Genomic DNA, 22,580 nt, shown 5'->3' on the forward strand with positions numbered 1-22,580 from the left:
GAGCAGGAGGTGGGAGAGGAGCAGGTGGGAGAGGAGTAGGACCTGGATGTTAGGTCCTAGCAGAGCCTGTGGCCTGGTTTAGGAGATGCGAGGCAGCCCTGATGACTCAGGTGTCCCAGAGCATGGAGTGACGTTTCCGAGAGGACCCAGGCACAAACCCCCTCCCGTTGTGGGAAGAGAGGAATGGCGCTGAGCACTGCCTGGCTGAGCAGGGAGCTTCTCAGCCAGCTCAAATGCAGGAAGAGATTGTGCAGCAGGAGTGCAAACTGGGTAGGCAGCACAGGGGAGCGTCTAAGCACGGCTCCAGCTCTTGGAGTGACATCAGGTGGCCCAAAGCCCAGCTGGAGCTCATGGTGGTGTATTGGGTCGAACAAGAATGGATGCTACAGGAAAATGTGGCTCCATTGATGGTGAAAGCCCATTTTTGAGGCAGGCCCCAGCAGTGAGGAGCAGGTGAGGCCCTGCGCCCCAGCAGCTCATGGCGCACGTCCCCTTGGAGCCCCTCTCTGGACCTGTGAAGGCTGGGTGGCACTGGGACCTACTCAGCCAGCCGGTGCCTGAGGCACTAGGCTGCTTCCATGGCAGGGCGGGTGCGAGGCTGGAAGCACTGTGGAGCAGCGGACCAGGGCAGGTGCGATGGGTATGACAGACCAGGACGGGTGTGATGGACCATGGGGTGTGCAATGGACCACAGGGCGCATGATGGACCACAGGGGCTATGATGGACTGGGGAGGGTGCAACGGACCAAGGGGGACAAAGTGGACCGTTGGAGGGGGGGGTGATGGACAGAGATGGGTACAATGAAACATGATGGACCATGGAAGCTATGATGGACCTGGAGGAGCATGATGGAGCACGGGGGGAATGATGGACTGGGGTGGGGGACGTGATGGACCGGGGGCAGGTGATGGACTGGGGAGAATGATGGAGCATGGGGTGTGATGGACTGTGGGGGGAGGCACGATGGACTAGGGGGGTATGATGGACCACAGCAGGTGTGAGGGACCAGGGGGTGCGTGATGGACCACAGGGTGAGTGTGATGGACCAGGGAGGGTGTGATGGACCAGGGGGTGCATGATGGACCACAGGGTGAGTGTGATGGACCAGGGAGGGTGTGATGGACCAGGGGGTGCATGATGGACCACAGGGTGAGTGTGATGGACCAGGGAGGGTGTGATGGACCAGGGGGTGCATGATGGACCACAGGGTGAGTGTGATGGACCAGGGAGGGTGTGATGCACCGGGGGGGGCGTGATGGACAATGACTTTGGCCATCAGCTCCCAGGATCACGAGCAGACCACGACCAGGGGAGAGAAAACTGCCCGGGAGAGCCAATCTCTAAGCAAACCAGGGCATTTATTGCTTCAGTACAGGGTACGGGACGTAACAATTGAACATCTCAGAGAAGTTCTTCATCCTAACACTTAATCTTTTTTCCTCCAGGAAAGAACATTAAGCATACAAAGAGAGTTCCAATTAACAATTAAATTAAACATTAAAAAAATAGCTCATGATTTAAAAAACAAAAACACGGAGCACAAACACGATGGTATTTTTAGTAGGATTAAATTCACACCAAACGCCCCGCTAGCTAATGAAAAGAGGGTGGCGCGGGGAGAGCCCGCCGGGCGCCCGGGGCTGGCCCGGCGCCGGCGAGCCAAGCGCATCCTTCATCTCGGCCGGAGGGGCGGCCAGCGGCTGCGCGGGCACCGCCTCTTCCCGGGGACGAGCCGCACCGAACGAGCCCTTGCATCCGCCCCGGCGTGGCGAGCGGGCAGGCCAGGGCCGTGCAAACCCCGCTTAACCCCTCCGGCCCCCTGCTTGGGTTCCCGCGGCCGCCGGGGGAAGGCACGGCCCCGGGGCCGCCGGGAGCCCTGGGGGGCGGCGGCGGGGGGGGGATGAGGTTTGGCTGAGCCAGAAGGGCACTTGGTGAGGCCCCGCGGCCGGGCTGCAGGGGTGGGGGGGACGGCTCCGGCGGGACCCCCGGCCCCGTCCCGCATCCCGGCACGGCACCCGGCCGCGCGGCACGAAGGCACTTGAGTATCGGCCCGAGCGGGCGCCGGGCTGAGAGGCAGCTTTGCACGGAGCCTCCTCCTCCTCCTCCTCCTCTTCCTCCTCCTCCTCCTCCCCGGGCGCGAAGGGCCAGCAATGTCTCCGGGGGGGGCACCCGCTGGCCCCGGAGACGCCCCCCCCCCCTCGCCCAAGCACAGCGAGACGGACGCTCTCCCCTTCTCTCAATAAATAAGAAATAACTTAAACGACGGGAGACCCCAGGGCCGGGGCCTCCCCCTGAAATCGTCTGACCAGGACCCCGCCGCCGCCCCCCCCCCGCTCTGCCCCCGCTGCCCCCTCCCGGGCCGGCCCCGGCGGCGCCCCCCAGCCCGAGCCGGGGGGGCCGGGGGGCCGAGGACGGCTATTTCCTGAGCTGCAGGCTCTCCAGGAGGATGCGCTTGTGGCTGGGGTCGAGCACGCCGGCCTCCTCCAGGTCCTCCTCCGTGATGTCGCTGCCGAGGGGGCAGAGGTGTCGGCCGCCGCGCTCGGGACCCCCCCGCCCGGGCCCAGGAGTCCCGGCCGGTCCCCGGCCTCCTCCCCGGCTCGCAAGGCACCGTGCGGCGCGCGCGCGCTGCCCGGCCTCGCTCACCTGAGGAACTCCAGGTCGTCCCAGCCGTTGTGCACCAGCCCCTGCTCGTACCGCTCCAGCCCGATGGCCCGCAGCCACTCGCCCACGCTGCACTCGCCGGGGCCGGCGCTGGAGCCGGAGGCGCCCCGGCCCGCCTGGCCCAGCGCCTGCGCGACACGCGCGCCCCGGCGTCAGCCCCGGCCCGCCGCGAGCCCCCCCCGGCGCCCCGGCCCGGCCATGCCCAGGGGCGAGGGAGGGCACGGCGCCCGCGTCCTGCCCCAGAGGCGACGGCCGCCCCGCGTCCCCGGGGCACCGAGCGGGGACGAAGCAGCCGCCGGCCCAACCCCGTAGCAGCCCTCAGAGACTCCCCTGCCGCCCCGCCGGAGGGAGCCCGCACCCACCTCCTCGGCCTGGTCCTCCTCGATGCTCTCCCGGATGGGGTGCGGCGGGAAGGCGAGGGGGCGGCCGTAGTCGGGGTGCAGGCAGCGGGGCGCCGGCGGCAGCTCCAGCCGCCCCTTGGCCAGCAGCGGGGCGGCCGCCCGCCCCGGCGCCTCCCGGCCCTTGCCGCCGGCGTAGTCCACCTCACTCAGCGTCTTGGCCATCTGCAGCACGGAGCAGGAGCGGTCGTCCAGCAGCCCCCCGGGCGCCGGGGCCCCGGCGGGCGCCTCCAGCGCGAAGGCGGCGGGCAGCGGGGGCCGGGGGTGCAGCTTGGGCGGCGGGGGCTTGGTCTCCAGCGGCTCGCCGAAGGCCACGGCCGGCCGCGGCTTGGGCTCCTCGCGCCCCGCGGGCCCCAGCACCTCCTTGGCGCTGGCGTAGAAGGGGTTCTCGGCCATCTCCAGCTCCACGGCGCGGGGCAGCGGCGGCGGCGGGAAGTCCGGCGGCGGCAGGTTGAGGGTGCCGGCGTCCTCGTCCGAGGAGCTGTCGTCGCCCCGGCCCGGCGGGGGCTGCCCGGCCGAGGGGTGCCGGCGCCTCTCGGGCTGCACGGGCACCGTGATCTGCACCTTGCTCTTGGGCGCGGGCGGCTTGCCGGGGGGCGGCGGGCCGGGGGCCTCGGGCGCCAGCAGCTGGTGCGGGACCCCCTCCAGCACGTAGTAGGCCGGGTTGTTGAAGCTGTTCTTCAGGGGGCCCCCGGGCAGCTCCGGCACCGCCTCCGGCTTGGACCTGCGGGCAGAGCGCGGCGTCACGGGCACGGGGCGGGAGCGAGGCCGTGGGGACGGCCCCATGCCTGCCGGCCTGCCCCACTGAACGTTGGCCTGCCCCATTGCATGCCATCCTGCCCCACTGCACGCTGTCCTGCCCCACTGCACACCGTCCTGCCCCATTGCACACCGTCCTGCCCCATGCATGCTGTCCTGCCCCACTGCACACCGTCCTGCCCCATTGCACACCGTCCTGCCCCATGCATGCTGTCCTGCCCCACTGCACACCGTCCTGCCCCATTGCACACTGTCCTGCCCCCACTGCATACCATCCTGCCCCACTGCAAGCAGTCCCGCCCCATGCACACCGTCCTGCCCCATTGCACACCGTCCTGCCCCATGCACACCGTCCTGCCCCATTGCACACTGTCCCGCCCCACTGCACACTGTCCCACCCCATTGCACACCGTCCTGCCCCATTGCACACTGTCCCGCCCCACTGCACACTGTCCCGCCCCATTGCACACCGTCCTGCCCTGTCCTGCAAAGTGCCACGCTGCACCCCAGGGTGCCCATCTCCTCCGCATGGGTGCAGGACCTACCCACCCCTCCGCCCCGGCTGGTCCCGCTCCCAGGGCCAGGCAGCGCCTGGCATGTGGGCACCCGGCCAGACATCCCCACCGTCCCCGCGGTGGTGGCACTGCCCAGGGCTGAACCGCCCAGCTGGCCACGCTCACCGGCTCTGGGCGGCCTCGTCCTTGGAGGTGCCGCGGTGCAGGACGGCCGGGCGGCCGGCTGGCGAGGCGCTGCCTTTCTCGGGCTCGTCGAAGAGCTTGCCCAGGGGGCAGGCGGCCGGCTCTCCCGCCACGTGCTTCCTCCCCGCGGACCTAGGCGAGATAGCCGTCGGGCAGGCTGTCCCCACTGCCCGGGGCCCTGCCGGGCTTGACCCTCGCCAGGAACCCCGGGCAGCGGGACGGGAGCTGCGGGCCGTCACGGCGCTCGGACCCCCCCAGGCTCCCTCTCCCTGCTCGGCGCGAGTCCTGGGACAGCACAGACCCGTCCCGGCCACGGTGGTGCCTAAAGGTGTCACATAAGCCACGGTGGAGAGACGCTGCCAGCCGGGAGCAAGCAGCCAGCTTGGAGGTGGCCGGGCTCCACGGCACCGGGTGTCCTCCCATCCCTCCCCTGCCTGCTCCCTGGGCCACCCCGGCAGGACCACGCGCTGCCCCTGCCGTCCCCCTGTGCTCTGCCCGCGTCCCTCCCTTACTTGGCGTAGTCCAGGTTGGCTCGCGAGCTCAGAGGCAGCTTCCCCTTGCTGGCTCCCGTCTCGTCCTTGTCGATGCTGATCCACTCTGCGAGCGGGACGCGGGGGCTCAGCACGGGGCCGGCGGCGGGGGCCGCTGCCCGCGCCGGCCGTGCCCGCCGCGGCGGAGGGCCACTCACCGTACAGCCTCTCGCGGGTGCCCACGCGCTCGGCGGGCACCCGGACCTTCATGGAGCCGCGGATGTTGCCCGTCTCCTCGCCGCGGTGCGACAGGTAGGTGAGGAACTGCTGGGCCGTGCTGCCGATCATGGACTTGAGGGCGATGACGCACTCACCTGGGGGCGGCCGGCGGCGGGTCGGGGTGAGGGACCACCGGGAGGACCCCCACTGACTCGGGCACCGGCGATGGCCTGGGGCATCGATGCCCCGTCTCCCACCGCAGAGGGCGGACGGAGAGGCTGCGGGGACGCGCGCGGGGAGAGGAGAGGCAGCCGCGTGCCCGGCAGCCGCCCACCACCGCAGTGCTCACCGTACGACTCGTATCCATCGAGGGACTTGACGGTGAGCAGAAGGTGCTGGTCCTGCAGGTACTCGATCTCGGAGAGGATCGGCTTCAGCTGCGGGCAAGGGGAGGAGAGGCTGGCGTGGGGCACGGAGGGCTGGGAAAGCGGAGCGCCGGCAGGCGCCCAGCCCAGCAACCCACCCCACCGCGGGGCGGCACGGCCGCGGCTCGGCGCTCACCGTGGGCAGCTGCCGGGACGACCACTGCACCTTCAGGAAGTTGATGTTGTCACTGCTCTGGCTGTCGTTCTCAAAGCTCTTCTTGAACTCTGCGGGGGGGAAAGCGCGGCACGGCTCAGGCCCCCGGGGACCCACTGAGCCCCCCCCCAGGAGCACCCCGAGCCGCGCGGCGCTCACCTTCCAGGCAGGTGGAGTAAAACTCGATGAAGAACTTGGTCCGGCTGGCCGTCTTCACGATGGCTTCGATGCTCTCGAACTCGATGTAGGCCTGGTCGGAGGACTTGGAGAGCCCTGCAGGGGCAGGGCAGCCGTCAGGTCTCGCTGCGCCCGCGTGGGCTCAGCCCAGAGGCAGCGGTGGGACACGGGGAGAGGCTCACGCACCTTTCTTGGAGACGAACTGGGATGTCACTCCAACCTCGAAGGAGCCGAAGACCGGGGAGTGGTCGCTGCTCATGATGTCGTCTGTGCACCCTGCGGCAAACGGGGAGAACGGGAGCTCGGTGGGGCTCGGCTGGGTGCCCGTCCCATCCCGTCCCGTCTACAGCAGGGACAAACCCGCCGTGCACGAGGACGGAGGTGCCTCCGTCCCACGTCCCCATGTCCGGGGCTGGCAGCGCAGGGCTCCCACCAATGCCCTCACTCACCGTAGGAGTTGCAGTTGATGTGCGTCTCCGGGTAGGACTTCCAGAGGATGCGGTCGCACCAGGACGGCACGTTGGTGCGGACCTGGGAGAGGCACGGGATGCAGGAGCTGAGCGGGGCCCATGGGGCGCCCGGCCCCGGGCCCCCCCTCGCCGCACCACCCCGGCACCTACCCCCGTGGGCTTCTGCTTGTGCCAGACGTAGGTGTCCCGGGACCCCCGCTCGTAGCGGTATGTGGGCGGGAAGGTGATTTCCTCTTCACCTGCAGATGTGGCCAGGGTGGGGGTTAGGCTAGGCCCCCCCTGGGCCTCAGCATGCCAGGTGGGGACGGATAGAGCCCCCGGTGCCCCTGCTGCAGCCGCCCACCCCACGCAGAGCCCGTCACCCTCACCGAACCGCAGGAAGACTTTGTGCTTCTCCTTCTCCAGGTTGAGCTGATCCACCTTGAGCAGCGGCTCGAACTCCTTGCGGCTGATGTAGTTGAGGATTTCCTGCAGGGCACAGAGGCTGGCACAGGGGGACGGGCGGGTGGCGCGGCAGGGACGGCAGCCAGCCCTCCCCGAGCCCGCGGGGCAGCCGGCCCCCGCCCCACATCCCTGCCCATCTGCTCCCGGCACCTGGATGTCCATGTCGAGGCGGTAGTTGAGGTCCCCGAACCAGAAGAGGTGGGTGAAGCGGAGGGAGATGTCGAAGGAGCTCAGCTGCTTGTCCCCCAGCGAGAGCAGGCGCAGGATGTCCAGGTAGTTCTGGTTTCTCCTGCCGAGGAGGGTCGGTGTCGCAGTGGACGCGGCCGAGGGACAGAGCCGTGAGACCCAGCCCAGCTGCCCGCCCTCCGCACCAGCTGAGCCCTGTCCCATGCTCACCTGGCTGTCTTCTCGTTGCCCGAGGTGAGGTGGCAGTTGACGAAGCCGAAGGAGGTGCCGTTGAACATGAAGGAGACGCCCACGGCCCCCTTGTTCCCTGCAGGGCAGGAGGAGGGGGCAGGCTCAGGCTGTGGCAGGCTGCAGCCCCCAGCCCGGCCGGGACCACCTGCAGGGCCCGGGCCACCTACCCAGGGTGTTGGCGATGCCCGTCTTCACACTGGACGTGCTCACGTGGCTGATGCGGTTCTCGTGCTCCGGCTTCACCAGCACCACGATTTTGATGTTCCACAGGGACTGCATGGCGACCTGGGGGGTGTGGGCTGTGAGACCCCCATCCCGCGTGGGCCCACCCCGTCCCCCACGCCGCAGAAGCGCACCCCTCACCGCGCCACGCAAATGACTGCAACACGCAACGGGCAGAAATGCAAACCCACCCACGAGCTGGGCACAGCGCGCCCACCCCTCGGGGTGCACCCCTCGGGGTGCCTCGCTGCAAGGAGCCTCTTCCCTCTGCCAAGCCTCTTCCACCCAAAGGTGCTCCCAGCCTCCTGCCGTGTCAGGGCAGGAAACGAGCTGGGACAGGGGCTAAACCCCAGGTTTAACCCCTTGCCACGGACACCGGTGGCTGCTGAATGCCCCATCACCGGAGAGGTCCACCCCAGAGCATCCAGGCTCAGCAGAGCCAGGGTGCTCACAGCCTCCAGGCACCCTGGAGGTCAGGAGTCAGGAGTCAGAGAGACACTGAGCACCACACAGCTCTGCCATCCAACGGGTATCTCCAGCTGGGAGCCCCTGGTCCTACCGGGCGGTATTCAATCTCCGTGAAGTCCTTCAGCACAGCCCGGAGGAAGTCCACCCACTCCTTGTCCCCCATGGAGTTCTCCTGGGTGCCGAAGACGTAGATGTCATGGGGGATGGTGACCGTCATCTCGTCCAGCGTCTTGCCCAGACCCTTCGAGGTGAACCACGACGTGATGCTCTTGGGTGGAGGCACGCTGCCTGCCGGGGCGGGCACGGCCCGGAGAGACATGGTCAGGACGGGGCTGGTGAGGGGAGATGCCCTGCGCCCCCTGGCCCAAGTGCCGCGGCCCGGTCCCCACACTCACCCATGTTCCAGGTGCCGATGAAGATGGAGATCATGTCGGGCTCATCCTGGTTCGAGTGCTTGTTCTTCATCAGCTGCAGGAGCTGGCAGAAGGCCTCCCGCTTCTGCAGCGGGGCAGGCGGGTGAGCGCGGCAGGCGAGGGGCTGCGCTTCGGGACCACCCCGGCCCCCCGCCAGCAGGGATGGGGTCCCGCCACGACCAGTCCTGCCAGCAGGCAGATCCTGCCCTACGTCTGGGCAGCACTGGGACCAGAAGCAGCTTGCAACTCGCCTTGGCTGAGCCCAGCATGTCTCCTGCGTGCTGGGGACGGGGACCGGGCAGGGACCTCACGGCAGGTGGCACGCAGCGTCCCACTGTGGCGAGGCCACTGGGCACAGCCACCGAGCGACCAGCCCCGAGCCCGGCTCTGCTGCCCCTTGCAGGGGACCAGAAGGTGAAACGCCACCCTGCACCTTTACGTCTCGCAGCACCGGGGTGTGCAGGGTCCCTCGCGCCCGGGCAGAGCCACGCGGTCGGGTGTCCTGGCGAGGGACTCGATGGCGCGGCTGCCCTCCTTCCCCCCACGAGCCCGGCACAGCAAGACTCACCCGGGCACTGACAAAGATGAAATCTTTCCGCTGCGTTTTATCCTTTTCCTTCTCAAAAACGATACCCAGCTTGTTCTGCACCCGCTGCGACTTGATCAGCTGCCGGACTAGGAGCAAGCAAGGAAAATCAGAGAGGCGCTAAGCTCCAGCAGACCCCAACCCTTCCTCCTCTGTCCCAGGGCCAGGCAGGATTTACGGGGGTGGAGAGATGCTAGAAACAGAGGTTTTTCCCCCGAGGCTCATGATGCTGGGGGCAGAGAGCGGGGTCAACCGGCTGCTCCCAGCCCGCTGCTGAGCCGGATCTCTGCTCACAGGGGCGCTCCCGTCCGCTCCAGCGCCAAGTCGGGCAGGCTTTGCTCTTAGGCATCAGCAACCCTCCCTCCCCTGGGTGCCTCTGCCCTCCTGATCAGCCGGGGGTGCCAAGGACCCCCACCCTGCGCCCTGCAGCGAGGCCCCGGGGAAAGCGCCGTGCTGCCGGGTGCCCCCGCTCACTCTTGTCGTGGGTGAAGGTGTTCCAGTCCTCCTGCGAGTCCTTCTGCTTCTTCAGCACCACCAGCTTGCCCCCTTCCACGTCCACACTCAGCGTGTACTTCTGCGACTTGCCGATCTTGGTCAGGTCCCCCAGCGTGACGTCCAGCTTCACCTGTGGTGGGGAGAGGAGCCGGGCGGGAGCGGGGCGCCAGGCGCTGTGGGCACCCGCCGCGGCCCGGGGAGCCGCCCCGCAGGGACACAGCGGCGGTTTGCACATGGGCTGTCACCGTCCCGCCGCCCTCCTCTCCTTCGCACCAGCTCCTCTAGCGAGCTTTGCTCCAGCGCACCTCTGGTTTTGCACTGGATGCATTTGGCTAACGCCAGTTAAGGCCCCCAAAACCCCGTGTGGCCCTTCAGCAGGGAGCGTGGCGGCCGCGCCGGGGACTGGGAACGTCCCCAGGGCTGGAGACTCCAGCGACAACGGAGCAGCGCCCCAAACCCCGCCTGGGTCAGCCCCGGAGCCCATAGCTAACGGTGCCAGCGGGAGCACGGGCACCGGCCTCACCTCGAAGGTCTGGACGGGGATGCTCTTCGCCTTGCGGGACAGGGGCTGAGCCGGGGCGGCCTGCGCCGTGGAGCTCATTTCCTGGAGGGCTTTCAAGGCCTGACGGGGAGAAACACCGGCAACGTGAGCCTGACGCTGAGCCAGAGCCCGGCTCAGCTCCGGGGAGCACCGCAGCCCCCTCGCTCCCTCCGGCTCCCCCTCGCCCCGCCGCCCTCCTCCGCGGCTCCCGCGCCGGCCGGCGAGGGCCAAGGCAGCTCAGCGCTGCCTGGGTCCTGCCGCAGCCGTGCACCAGGGAAGCCGCGCGACGCGGGGCTGCCGAGCCTGCAGAGCCCCCGGGCCAGCGGCGGGGCCGGCGCGCGCCCTCGGAGCGGGGCCCCTGGGGCTGCCCGTGCCGGGGAAAGAGCCTGTCCCTCACCTTCTTCTCGATGCTGGAGAGGAAATCCTTCAGCACGGACAGCTTCAGCACCAGGCTCTCCAGCTCCTGCTCCCCGGTCTGCGCCGCCGCCTGCAACCCCGAGCGCGTCAGAGGGAACGAGGAGAGCGGAGGGGCAGGCTGCGCCCGCAGACGCCCCGCGCGTGGTGGGTGAAGCAGCCGGCACGGCGCGCAGGACACATCGCCACCGCCTCGGCACCCCGACCCCTTCCCGAACGGCGGGGGCACGGCAGGATCAGCCGCCCGGCAGGGTCTGCGCCGCCGTGAGCCCGTGCCCTCGCCCGCCTCACCTGCTGGAGGATCTTGGAGACCATGGGGGAGCTCTGCTGGTCGAAGACCTTGGAGAGGATCTCCAGCCCCGACAGCACCTTGTCCACCTCGCTGCCAGGGGCCGGAGGAGCGGGCGTCAGCGGGCGGCGCGGCGCACTGTCTGTCCCGTGCCCACCGCGCCGCCCCGGCCCGGCGCGTACCTGTGCAGCCGTTTGCAGGAGGTGACGAGAGTCTTGTTGAGATGGGGCAGGCTGCTGGCCCCGGCTTTGACCGCTTCCAGGTCCAGGGTGTAGCTGCCCTTCAGGTACTCGTGGGAAATGGTGCTGAGGCCATTGGTGCTGCCCAAGGGGAGCCAGGAGGGTTAGCAACAGGCGGGCAGCTCGCCCGGCCAGGGCGACGCCGCGCCAGCAAGCGACGCTGCCGGGCGGCCGCCCAGGCGGCTCCTCACCTCTCGGCTGCGCCGTCCGGCACGGCTGGCCCGGGGCTGCCGGGGCTGAGCCCCGCGGAGGCGCCCGAGAAGCTGGCGGAGCCGGAGCGGGGCGGTAACGGAGGCTTCTCGTCCTCTCCATCTGCAAGGGAGGCGGGGGGAGCCGGTCGGGGCGCCGCGGGACTCGCCCCGGCGGCACGGCCGGGCTCACGCCGCCGGCGAACAGGGACGGGAGCCCGGGGCCGGGCCGTACCCGAATAGTCCCTGTCCTCGGCGTTCTCCTTCTCCTTCTCCCTCTCGACGGGGAAGAGCAAGGTGCAGACCAGCCCCTGGTTGGGCTGCAGGTAGAGTGCGATCAGCTCGCTCAGGGTCTGGAAGCGCTTCACCTGCACGCCCTGCGAGGTCTGCGGGGCCGAGGGCAGCGTCAGCGCAGGCCACGACGGCCGCCCGCCGGGGGGCCGGGGCCCTGCCAGCCCCGCGACGCCCCCCCCTGCACCGCACGGCCCCCGCTCCCGGCGCCGGGGAGGCGCCCGCAGGGCCGCGCGCGGGGCCGGGTCTCCGTGCCGAGGGGAGGCCGAGCCCCGCGGGCAGCCGGGCGCGCTGGCTCGGCCGCCTGGCGCGGCGCGGGGAGCACGCAGGCGGCTTCCTTTCCGCGGCCATCGCCCTCCCTGCTCCCTCCCTCCCGGGGGCGGCTTTTTCCTGTCTGCCGGCACGGCACAAAGGGGTTTCTGTTGCTCTAAAAATACCCGGCGGCGTAGGCCAGCCGCCGGCCGCCAAGACCGGTGGCTCGTGAGCCGGCCGCGGGGCGGCCGCCGGCCGGGGCCCAGCCTCGCTGAGCCGAAAGGGAGCCGGCGAGGCGGGAGCAGCCGGCGGGCGCCCCGAGCCGCTGCGGGCCGAGCGCAGCCCCAGCTGCAAGCAGCTGCGCGCAGCCGGAGCCGCGGCTCCCCGGGCTCCCCTCCCGCCGCGGCAGGGATCCTCCCAGCCTCTTCGTCCCGCTCCAAAATAGCCCTTCTAGGCTTTTTCCGCTGTCGCCCAGGCGGCGTTGCGAGCGCCGTAACCAAGCCCGCGCCATCGGCCCAGGACGGGCGCCGGCTCGGGGCGGGCCAGCGGCCGGCCGCACCGCGCCGTCGCCCCGCAGAAAGGCCTGGCGAGCCCGAACGCCGGGAGCGCGGCCCAGGGCAGCCCGACCTCCTCCCGCGCGCCCAGAACAGCCGCCGCACCAGCAGCACCCGTGCCCGGGCGCCCCAGCGCCCGCCGCGACCCCGCGCGGCGCCCCTCAGCCGGGGCAAGCGGGCAGCAAGCGCAGCCTCCTGCGACGGTGCCCTGGCCGGGCGCACGGGCTGTGCCGGGACGCGCTCCGCGCACGGCCCCACGCGAAGGTGTGCACGGCCCCAAGCAGAGGTTGCACGGCCCCGCGCACATCCCCACGCAAAGGTGTGCACGGCCCCAAGCAGAGGTTGCACAGCCCCGCGCACGGCCCCACGCGAAGGTGTGCACGGCCCCAAGCAGAGGTTGCACGGCCCCGCGCACGGCCCCACGCGAAGGTGTGCACCGCCCCAAGCAGAGGTTGCACGGCCCCGCGCACATCCCCCTGCACATCCCCACGCGAAGGTGTGCACCGCCCCCGCGCAGAGGTTGCACGGCCCCGCGCACGTCCCTGTGCACAGTCCAACACAGAGGTTGCACGTCCCCTCGCAGAGGTTGCACGGCCCCACGCATGTCCCCGTGCACGTCCCCTCGCAGAGGTTGCACAGCCTCACGCATGTCCCCGTGCACATCCCCGCGCAGAGGTTGCACAGCCCCACGCACGGCCCCGTGCACAGTCCCACACAGAGGTTGCACGGCCCCACGCACGGCCCTGTGCACAGCCCCACACAGAGGTTGCACATCCCCGCGCAGAGGTTGCACATCCCCTCGCAGAGGTTGCACGGCCCCACGCACGGCCCCGTGCACGTCCCCGCGCAAAGGTTGCACGTCCCCACACATGGCCCTGTGCACGGCCCCACACAGGGGTTGCACATCCCCTCGCAGAGGTTCCACGGCCCCACGCATGTCCCCGTGCACGTCCCCTCGCAGAGGTTGCACGTCCCCGCGCAGAGGTTGCACGGCCCCACGCATGTCCCCGTGCACGTCCCCTCGCAGAGGTTGCACGTCCCCGTGCAGAGGTTGCACGGCCCCACGCATGTCCCCGTGCACGTCCCCTCGCAGAGGTTGCACGTCCCCGCGCAGAGGTTGCACGTCCCCGCGCAGAGGTTGCACGGCCCCACGCATGTCCCCGTGCACGTCCCCTCGCAGAGGTTGCACGTCCCCGCGCAGAGGTTGCACGGCCCCACGCATGTCCCCGTGCACGTCCCCGCGCAGAGGTTGCACGTCCCCGCGCAGAGGTTGCACGGCCCCACGCATGTCCCCGTGCACGTCCCCTCGCAGAGGTTGCACGTCCCCGCGCAGAGGTTGCACGTCCCCGCACAGAGGTTGCACGGCCCCACGCATGTCCCCGTGCACGTCCCCTCGCAGAGGTTGCACGTCCCCGCGCAGAGGTTGCACGTCCCCTCGCAGAGGTTGCACGTCCCCGCGCAGAGGTTGCACGGCCCCACGCATGGCCCCGTGCACGTCCCCTCGCAGAGGTTGCACGGCCCCACACACAGCCCCGTGCTCTGCCTGGGGGGCCCCTTGTGCTGAGCCGCCGGCCCCCCGGCAGCGCTGCGGGACCCGCGCGGGCGGCAGCCCCCCACCGGTGCCCCGCGTCCCGGTGCCGCCGGCGCGCGCTGCCCACCTGCACGGCCAGGAAATCCTCCTCGTCCGGCAGGATGCGGTAGGTGTGGACGTGCTTCTGAAACCTGCGGGAGGCAGCGGCGGAGCGGGTGAGCGCGGGGCCGGGCAGCGCCCCGGCCAGCCCCGAGGGCCCCGCGCGCCAGCGGGGAAACCGAGGCACGGGGAGCCGGCAGCGCACGCGCCCACCCGCCTTCCCCTGCAGCCTGGCTTGCACCACCTGCGGCATGCAACGAGCTGGCAGGTCTCAGCCCAGTTCCCAGGGAGAAACGCCGGCGGGAGGCAGGGAAAGGTCCGACCCTGGGATCGGCTCGCTCCCGGGCGCGGACGTGCCTGCCTGGTGCCAGCCCAGCTCCCGAAGCCGGCGGCCCCCGCGGCGGCCGCGCGCCCGGGGCCGGGAGCCGGCGGCCGCTGGCAGCCGGGAGGCCAGGAAGCGATTTATTTTTCAAGGGAAGCTCACAGGAACCGGGGACGCGCTCCGAGAGCAGGGGTGACAGGCGGCGTCGAGAGACGGGGCGCCGATGCCGCCGGCCCCGAGCGCGGGCCAGGCACCGGGGCGCCGAGCGGGGTCCCCCCGCTGCCGCCGCCCGCCGGGGCAGGGGTTTGCGCGGCCCCCCGGGCCGGGACCACGCGCCCGCCGGGCCGCGGGACCACGCGCCACCTCCCCGCCGCCGCACGCCCGCCTCGCGCTCCCGGAAGGAAACCTAAAAATACACCAGCGCTTAAATACGGCTCCGGCAAAGGGCGAGAAAGGGCAGGGCCCCACGGCGGGACGGCAGCCCTCCGCCGCAGCCCCGGCCCAGAAATACCCGCCCCAGGCTGGGGGGGGTCGGCGCGGGGGTCCGGGAAGGCCGGCAGGGAAGGCGGCTCCCGGCCTGGCCCCCGGCCACGACACCCGCAGCGGTCACCGCGCCAGGGCCACCCGCCGGCGATCCGGCGCCCGCGCGTCCCCCAGGGCAGCCCTGTCCACCCCGCGGGCAGAGTTAAGGGTATTCGGGGGCAGCTTCCGCGCCGGGGCCGCCGGGATGCGCTGGAGGCGTTTCCCACCCCCGGTTCTCCCTCCAGGGGTGGGTCCCCCCCACCCCAAATCGCGGCGGCTCCCGCAGCCCCTCAGGCGCTGCGACGGCCCGGGCACGGCGCGAGCCCCCTCCCCGCCGCCCGTGCGCGTCCTCCCCAGCAGGCGCGTTTTGGGGTGCTTTCGCATGCGGGGGCCTCAGTTTTTTTTCCTTGGCCTGTAGGGGGGACCCCAACTGGGGGGCACTTGGGGGTCCAAAGGGGGATCCCCCACTGGGGTCCTATGGGGGGGGTCTGTATGGAAAACCCCAGCTGGGAAACCCCAAATGGGAAGGGTCATGGGGGGGCCACATGAGAAACCCCAGACTGGAGTCATGAGGGGGGACTGGGAACCCCAGCTTGGGGGGTGAGGGGGGGTCACAGGGGGTCCTGATGGGAACTCCCAAAGCACAGCTGGGCAGTTTCCACGTGGGGAACCCCAACTGGGTGCCACGGGGGTCTGTATGGGGATACCCAGCGGGGGGGTCACAGGGGGGGTCCCTAGGGGAAACCCCAAAACACAGCAGGGGGCCTCAACGGGGGGGGGGGGGATCCCAACTGGGGGATCAAGGAGGGTTTGTGCGGGGAACCCTATCGGGGGGGTCACGGGGGTCTCTGTACAGGGAACTCCACCCATGGGGGTCTCTGTACAGGGAACCCCAATGGGGAGGGCCATATGGGGAACCCCAATTGGGGGGGACCATGGGGGTCTGTGCAGGGAACCCCAATAGGGGGAGAGATGGGGAACCCCAAAGGGGGAACCATGGGGGTCTCTGCACAGGGAACCCCAATGAGGGGGAGATATGGGGAACCCCCATCGGGGAGGACCATGGGGGTCTGTGGGGGGAACCCCAGCGGGGGGAGCCACGGGGGCCCGTTCGGGGAAGCCGCCGGGCTCCTCCGCCCGGGCGCCTTCGCCCCGTCCCGTGCCCCCGGCTGCTCCGCTCGGAGCTGCTGTTTTCCCGACTAATCCCCCAGACGGCTCCGGAGCCGCCGGGCGGCCCAGGAGCACAAAGAGCCGTTATGCCGGAGCGGCCGGCGAGCGGGGGGCGACGGCGGCGCGGTTAAAGGAAGACGAAGACGGGCGCTGCTGGGATCCCGGCGCGGTTCCCTTTCCTCCTTCCAGCCCCCGGAGCTATTTTTAGGCCCCAGCAGCAGCCGGCCGCGTTCCCGCGCGCGCCGGGAGCCGAGCGATTGCTTCCGCCCCGCGCCGGCGGCTCCGCGGGGGCGACGGCACGCGCGGCTCCCCCCGATCCCGCTCGCTCCCTGCCTGCCCAGCCCGGACACCTGAGCGAGCACCGGCGTGATAAAACTCCCTCCGTGCGAGTCTCCGGCGCGGCGCCGCGGGATAACGCAGGGCAGGCGAGGCAGCCTCGGCGTTCCCGGCAGCCCCCCGCCGCCGCGCGTACCCACCGGGCAGCCCCGCGCCGCCGCTTTCGCCCGGCCGCGGCCCAGCTCCCGGGGAAAACCGCCCGCGCCGGGTCCGGGGCACCCACGGGCCGCCCCGCGGCGCCCTCGGAGCCGGCCCCGGCGCACCTCCTTCTCCTTCGTTTGCCTTTTAACGAGGCAGCAGCACCCGCCGCCCGCGGGCTGCCGGGCAGCGCCAAAGGTCGGCGGCGAGGCCGGGGCTCGGCGGCGGCCGGCCCTGCCTCAGTTTCCCCCTCCCCGCCGCCTGCCCTCCTCCTGGAAGGGGCTGGCGCAGGGACCCCAAGGACCGAGCCCGGCTGCCGGTGCAGGGCTGGGGGCCGCGGGGGCTCGGCAGAGCGGAGACCCCCCCCCCCGCCGCCGCCACTGAGCCGGGGCAGCGGCTGCAGGGATGCTGCGGCAGGGATACGGGTGTCCTCCGGGCTGGGGACCGACCCCCCCCCACCCCAGGGCTGGGGACCCCCCCCAGGCTGGAGACTCCCCCAGGGCTGAGGACCCCCTTCAGGCACCTCCTGGCCTGGGGACCCCCCCCAGACTGGGGGAGACCCCCTCTGGGCTGGGGACCCCCCCCCAGGCACCTCCTGGCCTGGGGACCCCCCCGGATTGACGATTCCCCGCAGGCTGGAAACCCCCCCGTGGGCTGGGGACCCCCCCCAGGCTGGAGACCCCGCCGGGCTGGGGACCCCCCCAGGCATCTCCTGGCCTGGGGACCCCCCCGGATTGGGGATCCCCTGCAGGCTGGAGACCCCCCCGGGCTGGGGACCCCCCCCTCAGGCACCTCCTGGCCTGGGGATCCCCCCCCAGATTGGGGATCCCCCACAAGCTGGAGACCCCCCCCATGGGCTGGGGACCCCCCCCAAGCTGAGGATCCCCCTCAGGTACCTCCTGGCCTGGGGACCCCCCCTGGGCTGGAGACCCCACCCCAGGCACTTCCTGGCCTGGGGACCCCCCTGGATTGGGGGCTGGAGACCCCCTCCAGGCTGGGGACCCCCCCCGGATTGGGGATCCCCTGTGGTCTGCAGACCCCCCCGGGCTGGGGACCCCCCTGCAGACCCCCCCCCGGTGTCAGGACCCCCCGCCACCATGTCCATCTCCCCCCCCCCCGTGCCTTTTCCCTCCCCACGGTTACTCGTACCCCCCACACCCCATCCCCCCCCACTGCTGGTCCCCCCCACAGCTGCCGTTGTCCCCCCCCCCCCGGGCCGGGTCCAGTTCCACCCCCCCCCCCCCCCCCGCTGCCGGTGCTCTTCCGGTGACTCCCCCCCCCCCGAGCCATTGCCCCCCCCGGTGCTGGCCCCCCCCCGGTACCTCCTCCACCCCCAGCTCCACCAGTGCCATCGCCCCCCCCGGTGCTCCCCCCCCATGGCGGTGCCGGTCACCTCCTGCCCCTTCCCCCCCAGTTCCACCGCCCCCCCTGGCCCTGTCCCCCTCCCCGGTGCCCCCCCCCGCTCCCGTTCCACCCCACGGCAGTTCCCCCCCCCGTGTCGCCCCTCCTAGCCGGTCCCCCCACCCCCGCCGCGGTTCCCCCCCGCCGCGGTGCCCCCCGCTCCCGTCCCTCCCGGTGCCGCCCCCCCCCGCTCCCGTCCCCCCCTCACCGCGGTCCCCCCCGCTCCCGTTCCCCTCACCGCGGTCCCCCCCCGTTCCCGGTCCCCCCCCTCCCGTTTCCCCCCCTCCTCGGTGCCCCCCGCTCCCGTTCCCCCTCGCTCCCGTTCCCCCCCGCTCCCGTTCCCCTCACCGCGGTCCCCCCCCGTTCCCGGTCCCCCCCCTCCCGTTTCCCCCCCTCCTCGGTGCCCCCCGCTCCCGTCCCCCTCACCGCGGTCCCCCCCGCTCCCGTTCCCCCCGCCTCGGTGCCCCCCGCTCCCGTCCCCCCTTCACCGCGGTCCCCCCCGCTCCCGTTCCCCCCGTCGCGGTCCCCCCCCGTTCGCGTTCCCCCCGTCCCGTCCCCACCCCCGCGCCTCGGTGCCCCCCGCTCCCGTTCCCCCCCGCTCCCGTTCCCCCCCCGCCTCGGTGCCCACCGCTCCCGTTCCCCTCACCGCGGTCCCCCCCCGTTCCCGTTCCCCCCCGTTCCCGTTCCCCCCCGCCTCGGTGCCCCCCGCTCCCGTTCCCCTCACCGCGGTCCCCCCCCGTTCCCGGTCCCCCCCTCCCGTTCCCCCCCGCCTCGGTGCCCCCCGCTCCCGTTCCCCCCCGCTCCCGTCCCCCCGTCACCGCGGTCCCCCCCCGCTCCCGTCCCCCCGTCACCGCGGTCCCCCCCGCTCCCGTTCCCCCCGTCGCGGTCCCCCCCCGTTCCCGTTCCCCCCCCTCCCGTTCCCCCCCACGCCTCGGTGCCCCCCGCTCCCGTTCCCCCCTCACCGCGGTCCCCCCCGCCGCGGTTCCCCCCCGCCGCGGTGCCCCCGGCGGCGGCGGCGGCGGTTCCGCACTCACAGCAGGCAGAGCGCGTAGGCGCCGGCGACGCTCTCGCTGTCCCGCACCAGGAAGCTGCCGTCGCGCCCGGCGCGGGCCAGCAGCTCCTCGGCGGCGGCGCGGCTCAGGTCCCGGTGGTACCAGGCCGGCGCCGCCGGGCCGCCCGCGCCCGCCATGCTCCGCCGGGGCCGGGGCCGGGGCCGGGGCCGAGCCGGGCCGCTGGGCGCGGGGCGGGCGGCGGCGGCGGCGCCGGGGGCAGGGCCGGGGGCGGGCGGCGGCGGCGGGGCCCGGGCCGGGCAGGGCGGCGCCGGGCAGCCAGGGGCCGGGCCGGGGCCTGCCGAGGGCCGCGCCGCCGCCGCCCGCCAGACCGACTGCCCGTCTGTCCGTCCGCCGCCGCCGGGGCGGCCCTGCCGCGGGCTGGGCTCGGCGGGACGCGGCCCGGACGTCCCGGTCCTCGAGGTCCGGTTCGTGCCCCAGGGCTCGGCGGGACGCGGCCCGGACGTCCCGGTCCTCGAGGTCCGGTTCGTGCCCCAGGGCTCGGCGGGACCCGGCCCGGACGTCCCGGTCCTCGAGGTCCGGTTCGTGCCCCAGGGCTCGGCGGGACCCGGCCCGGACGTCCCGGTCCTCGAGGTCCGGTTCGTGCCCCAGGGCTCGGCGGGACGCGGCCCGGACGTCCCGGTCCTCGAGGTCCGGTTCGTGCCCCAGGGCTCGGCGGGACGCGGCCCGGACGTCCCGGTCCTCGAGGTCCGGTTCGTGGTGGCAGGGCTCGGCGGGACGCGGCCCGGACGTCCCGGTCCTCGAGGTCCGGTTCGTGCCCCAGGGCTCGGCGGGACGCGGCCCGGACGTCCCGGTCCTCGAGGTCCGGTTCGTGCCGGCAGGGCTCGGCGGGACGCGGCCCGGACGTCCCGGTCCTCGAGGTCCGGTTCGTGCCCCAGGGCTCGGCGGGACGCGGCCCGGACGTCCCGGTCCTCGAGGTCCGGTTCGTGCCGGCAGGGCTCGGCGGGACGCGGCCCGGACGTCCCGGTCCTCGAGGTCCGGTTCGTGCCGGCTGGGCTCGGCGGGACGCGGCCCGGACGTCCCGGTCCTCGAGGTCCGGTTCGTGCCCCAGGGCTCGGCGGGACGCGGCCCGGACGTCCCGGTCCTCGAGGTCCGGTTCGTGCCCCAGGGCTCGGCGGGACGCGGCCCGGACGTCCCGGTCCTCGAGGTCCGGTTCGTGCCCCAGGGCTCGGCGGGACGCGGCCCGGACGTGCCGGTCCTCGAGGTCCGGTTCGTGCCCCAGGGCTCGGCGGGACGCGGCCCGGACGTCCCGGTCCTCGAGGTCCGGTTCGTGGTGGCAGGGCTCGGCGGGACGCGGCCCGGACGTCCCGGTCCTCGAGGTCCGGTTCGTGCCCCAGGGCTCGGCGGGACGCGGCCCGGACGTCCCGGTCCTCGAGGTCCGGTTCGTGCCGGCAGGGCTCGGCGGGACGCGGCCCGGACGTCCCGGTCCTCGAGGTCCGGTTCGTGCCCCAGGGCTCGGCGGGACGCGGCCCGGACGTCCCGGTCCTCGAGGTCCGGTTCGTGCCCCAGGGCTCGGCGGGACCCGGCCCGGACGTCCCGGTCCTCGAGGTCCGGTTCGTGCCGGCAGGGCTCGGCGGGACGCGGCCCGGACGTCCCGGTCCTCGAGGTCCGGTTCGTGCCGGCTGGGCTCGGCGGGACGCGGCCCGGACGTCCCGGTCCTCGAGGTCCGGTTCGTGCCCCAGGGCTCGGCGGGACGCGGCCCGGACGTCCCGGTCCTCGAGGTCCGGTTCGTGCCCCAGGGCTCGGCGGGACGCGGCCCGGACGTCCCGGTCCTCGAGGTCCGGTTCGTGCCGGCAGGGCTCGGCGGGACGCGGCCCGGACGTCCCGGTCCTCGAGGTCCGGTTCGTGCCCCAGGGCTCGGCGGGACGCGGCCCGGACGTCCCGGTCCTCGAGGTCCGGTTCGTGCCCCAGGGCTCGGCGGGACGCGGCCCGGACGTCCCGGTCCTCGAGGTCCGGTTCGTGGTGGCAGGGCTCGGCGGGACGCGGCCCGGACGTCCCGGTCCTCGAGGTCCGGTTCGTGCCCCAGGGCTCGGCGGGACGCGGCCCGGACGTCCCGGTCCTCGAGGTCCGGTTCGTGCCCCAGGGCTCGGCGGGACGCGGCCCGGACGTCCCGGTCCTCGAGGTCCGGTTCGTGCCCCAGGGCTCGGCGGGACCCGGCCCGGACGTCCCGGTCCTTCCCGGTCCTAGAGGGTCCGGTTCGTGCCCGGCAGGGCTCGGCGGGACCGGCCCCGGGGGGGGACGTCCGGTCTTCGAGGTCCGGTTCGTGCCCCAGGGCTCCCGGGAGCGCGCGCTATATTTCCCGGTCCTCGAGGTCCGGTTCGTGGCCAGGCCCGGACGTCCCGGTCTTCGAGGTCCGGTTCGTGCCGGCAGGGCTCGGCGGGACGCGGCCCGGACGTCCCGGTCCTCGAGGTCCGGTTCGTGCCCCAGGGCTCGGCGGGACGCGGCCCGGACGTCCCGGTCCTCGAGGTCCGGTTCGTGCCCCAGGGCTCGGCGGGACGCGGCCCGGACGTCCCGGTCCTCGAGGTCCGGTTCGTGCCGGCAGGGCTCGGCGGGACGCGGCCCGGACGTCCCGGTCCTCGAGGTCCGGTTCGTGCCCGCAGGGCTCGGCGGGACGCGGCCCGGACGTCCCGGTCCTCGAGGTCCGGTTCGTGCCCCAGGGCTCGGCGGGACGCGGCCCGGACGTCCCGGTCCTCGAGGTCCGGTTCGTGCCCCAGGGCTCGGCGGGACGCGGCCCGGACGTCCCGGTCCTCGAGGTCCGGTTCGTGCCCCAGGGCTCGGCGGGACGCGGCCCGGACGTCCCGGTCCTCGAGGTCCGGTTCGTGCCCCAGGGCTCGGCGGGACGCGGCCCGGACGTCCCGGTCCTCGAGGTCCGGTTCGTGCCCCAGGGCTCGGCGGGACGCGGCCCGGACGTCCCGGTCCTCGAGGTCCGGTTCGTGCCGGCAGGGCTCGGCGGGACCCGGCCCGGACGTCCCGGTCCTCGAGGTCCGGTTCGTGGCGGCAGGGCTCGGCGGGACGCGGCCCGGACGTCCCGGTCCTCGAGGTCCGGTTCGTGCCCCAGGGCTCGGCGGGACGCGGCCCGGACGTCCCGGTCCTCGAGGTCCGGTTCGTGCCCCAGGGCTCGGCGGGACGCGGCCCGGACGTCCCGGTCCTCGAGGTCCGGTTCGTGCCGGCAGGGCTCGGCGGGACGCGGCCCGGACGTCCCGGTCCTCGAGGTCCGGTTCGTGCCCCAGGGCTCGGCGGGACGCGGCCCGGACGTCCCGGTCCTCGAGGTCCGGTTCGTGCCCCAGGGCTCGGCGGGACGCGGCCCGGACGTCCCGGTCCTCGAGGTCCGGTTCGTGCCCCAGGGCTCGGCGGGACGCGGCCCGGACGTCCCGGTCCTCGAGGTCCGGTTCGTGCCCCAGGGCTCGGCGGGACGCGGCCCGGACGTCCCGGTCCTCGAGGTCCGGTTCGTGCCCCAGGGCTCGGCGGGACGCGGCCCGGACGTCCCGGTCCTCGAGGTCCGGTTCGTGCCCCAGGGCTCGGCGGGACGCGGCCCGGACGTCCCGGTCCTCGAGGTCCGGTTCGTGCCCCAGGGCTCGGCGGGACGCGGCCCGGACGTCCCGGTCCTCGAGGTCCGGTTCGTGCCCCAGGGCTCGGCGGGACGCGGCCCGGACGTCCCGGTCCTCGAGGTCCGGTTCGTGCCCCAGGGCTCGGCGGGACGCGGCCCGGACGTCCCGGTCCTCGAGGTCCGGTTCGTGCCCCAGGGC

At 73.0% G+C, this 22,580-nt stretch overlaps 1 protein-coding gene across 2 annotated transcripts; it reads right to left on the reverse strand.

The window, feature by feature from the left end:
• Window positions 1–1,340: 1,340 nt before the first annotated feature.
• Window positions 1,341–18,964, reverse strand: INPPL1 (inositol polyphosphate phosphatase like 1). 2 transcript variants are annotated; one of them, XM_068930862.1, is made up of 28 exons: window positions 18,799–18,964; window positions 13,904–13,967; window positions 11,384–11,534; window positions 11,152–11,272; window positions 10,904–11,041; window positions 10,724–10,814; window positions 10,416–10,505; window positions 10,001–10,099; window positions 9,457–9,607; window positions 8,965–9,071; window positions 8,379–8,481; window positions 8,075–8,271; window positions 7,461–7,578; window positions 7,273–7,369; window positions 7,027–7,165; window positions 6,801–6,900; window positions 6,583–6,671; window positions 6,412–6,493; window positions 6,149–6,238; window positions 5,945–6,058; window positions 5,768–5,856; window positions 5,556–5,643; window positions 5,206–5,361; window positions 5,030–5,114; window positions 4,500–4,649; window positions 3,025–3,784; window positions 2,645–2,790; window positions 1,341–2,507 (listed from the first exon to the last, which is right to left on the reverse strand). In XM_068930862.1, the coding sequence occupies exons 1-28, from the start codon at window positions 18,951–18,953 to the stop codon at window positions 2,417–2,419; spliced, it is 3,861 nt and encodes a 1,286-aa protein (XP_068786963.1). In that variant the 5' UTR covers window positions 18,954–18,964; the 3' UTR covers window positions 1,341–2,416. The 2 variants fall into 2 exon arrangements, with proteins under 2 accessions (XP_068786963.1, XP_068786962.1); XM_068930861.1 differs by lacking the exon at window positions 18,799–18,964 and adding an exon at window positions 16,240–17,087.
• Window positions 18,965–22,580: the final 3,616 nt, after the last annotated feature.

The sequence above is a fragment of the Struthio camelus genome, chromosome 1 (genome assembly GCF_040807025.1).
Source record: "Struthio camelus isolate bStrCam1 chromosome 1, bStrCam1.hap1, whole genome shotgun sequence".
NCBI classification, from domain to species: domain Eukaryota; kingdom Metazoa; phylum Chordata; class Aves; order Struthioniformes; family Struthionidae; genus Struthio; species Struthio camelus.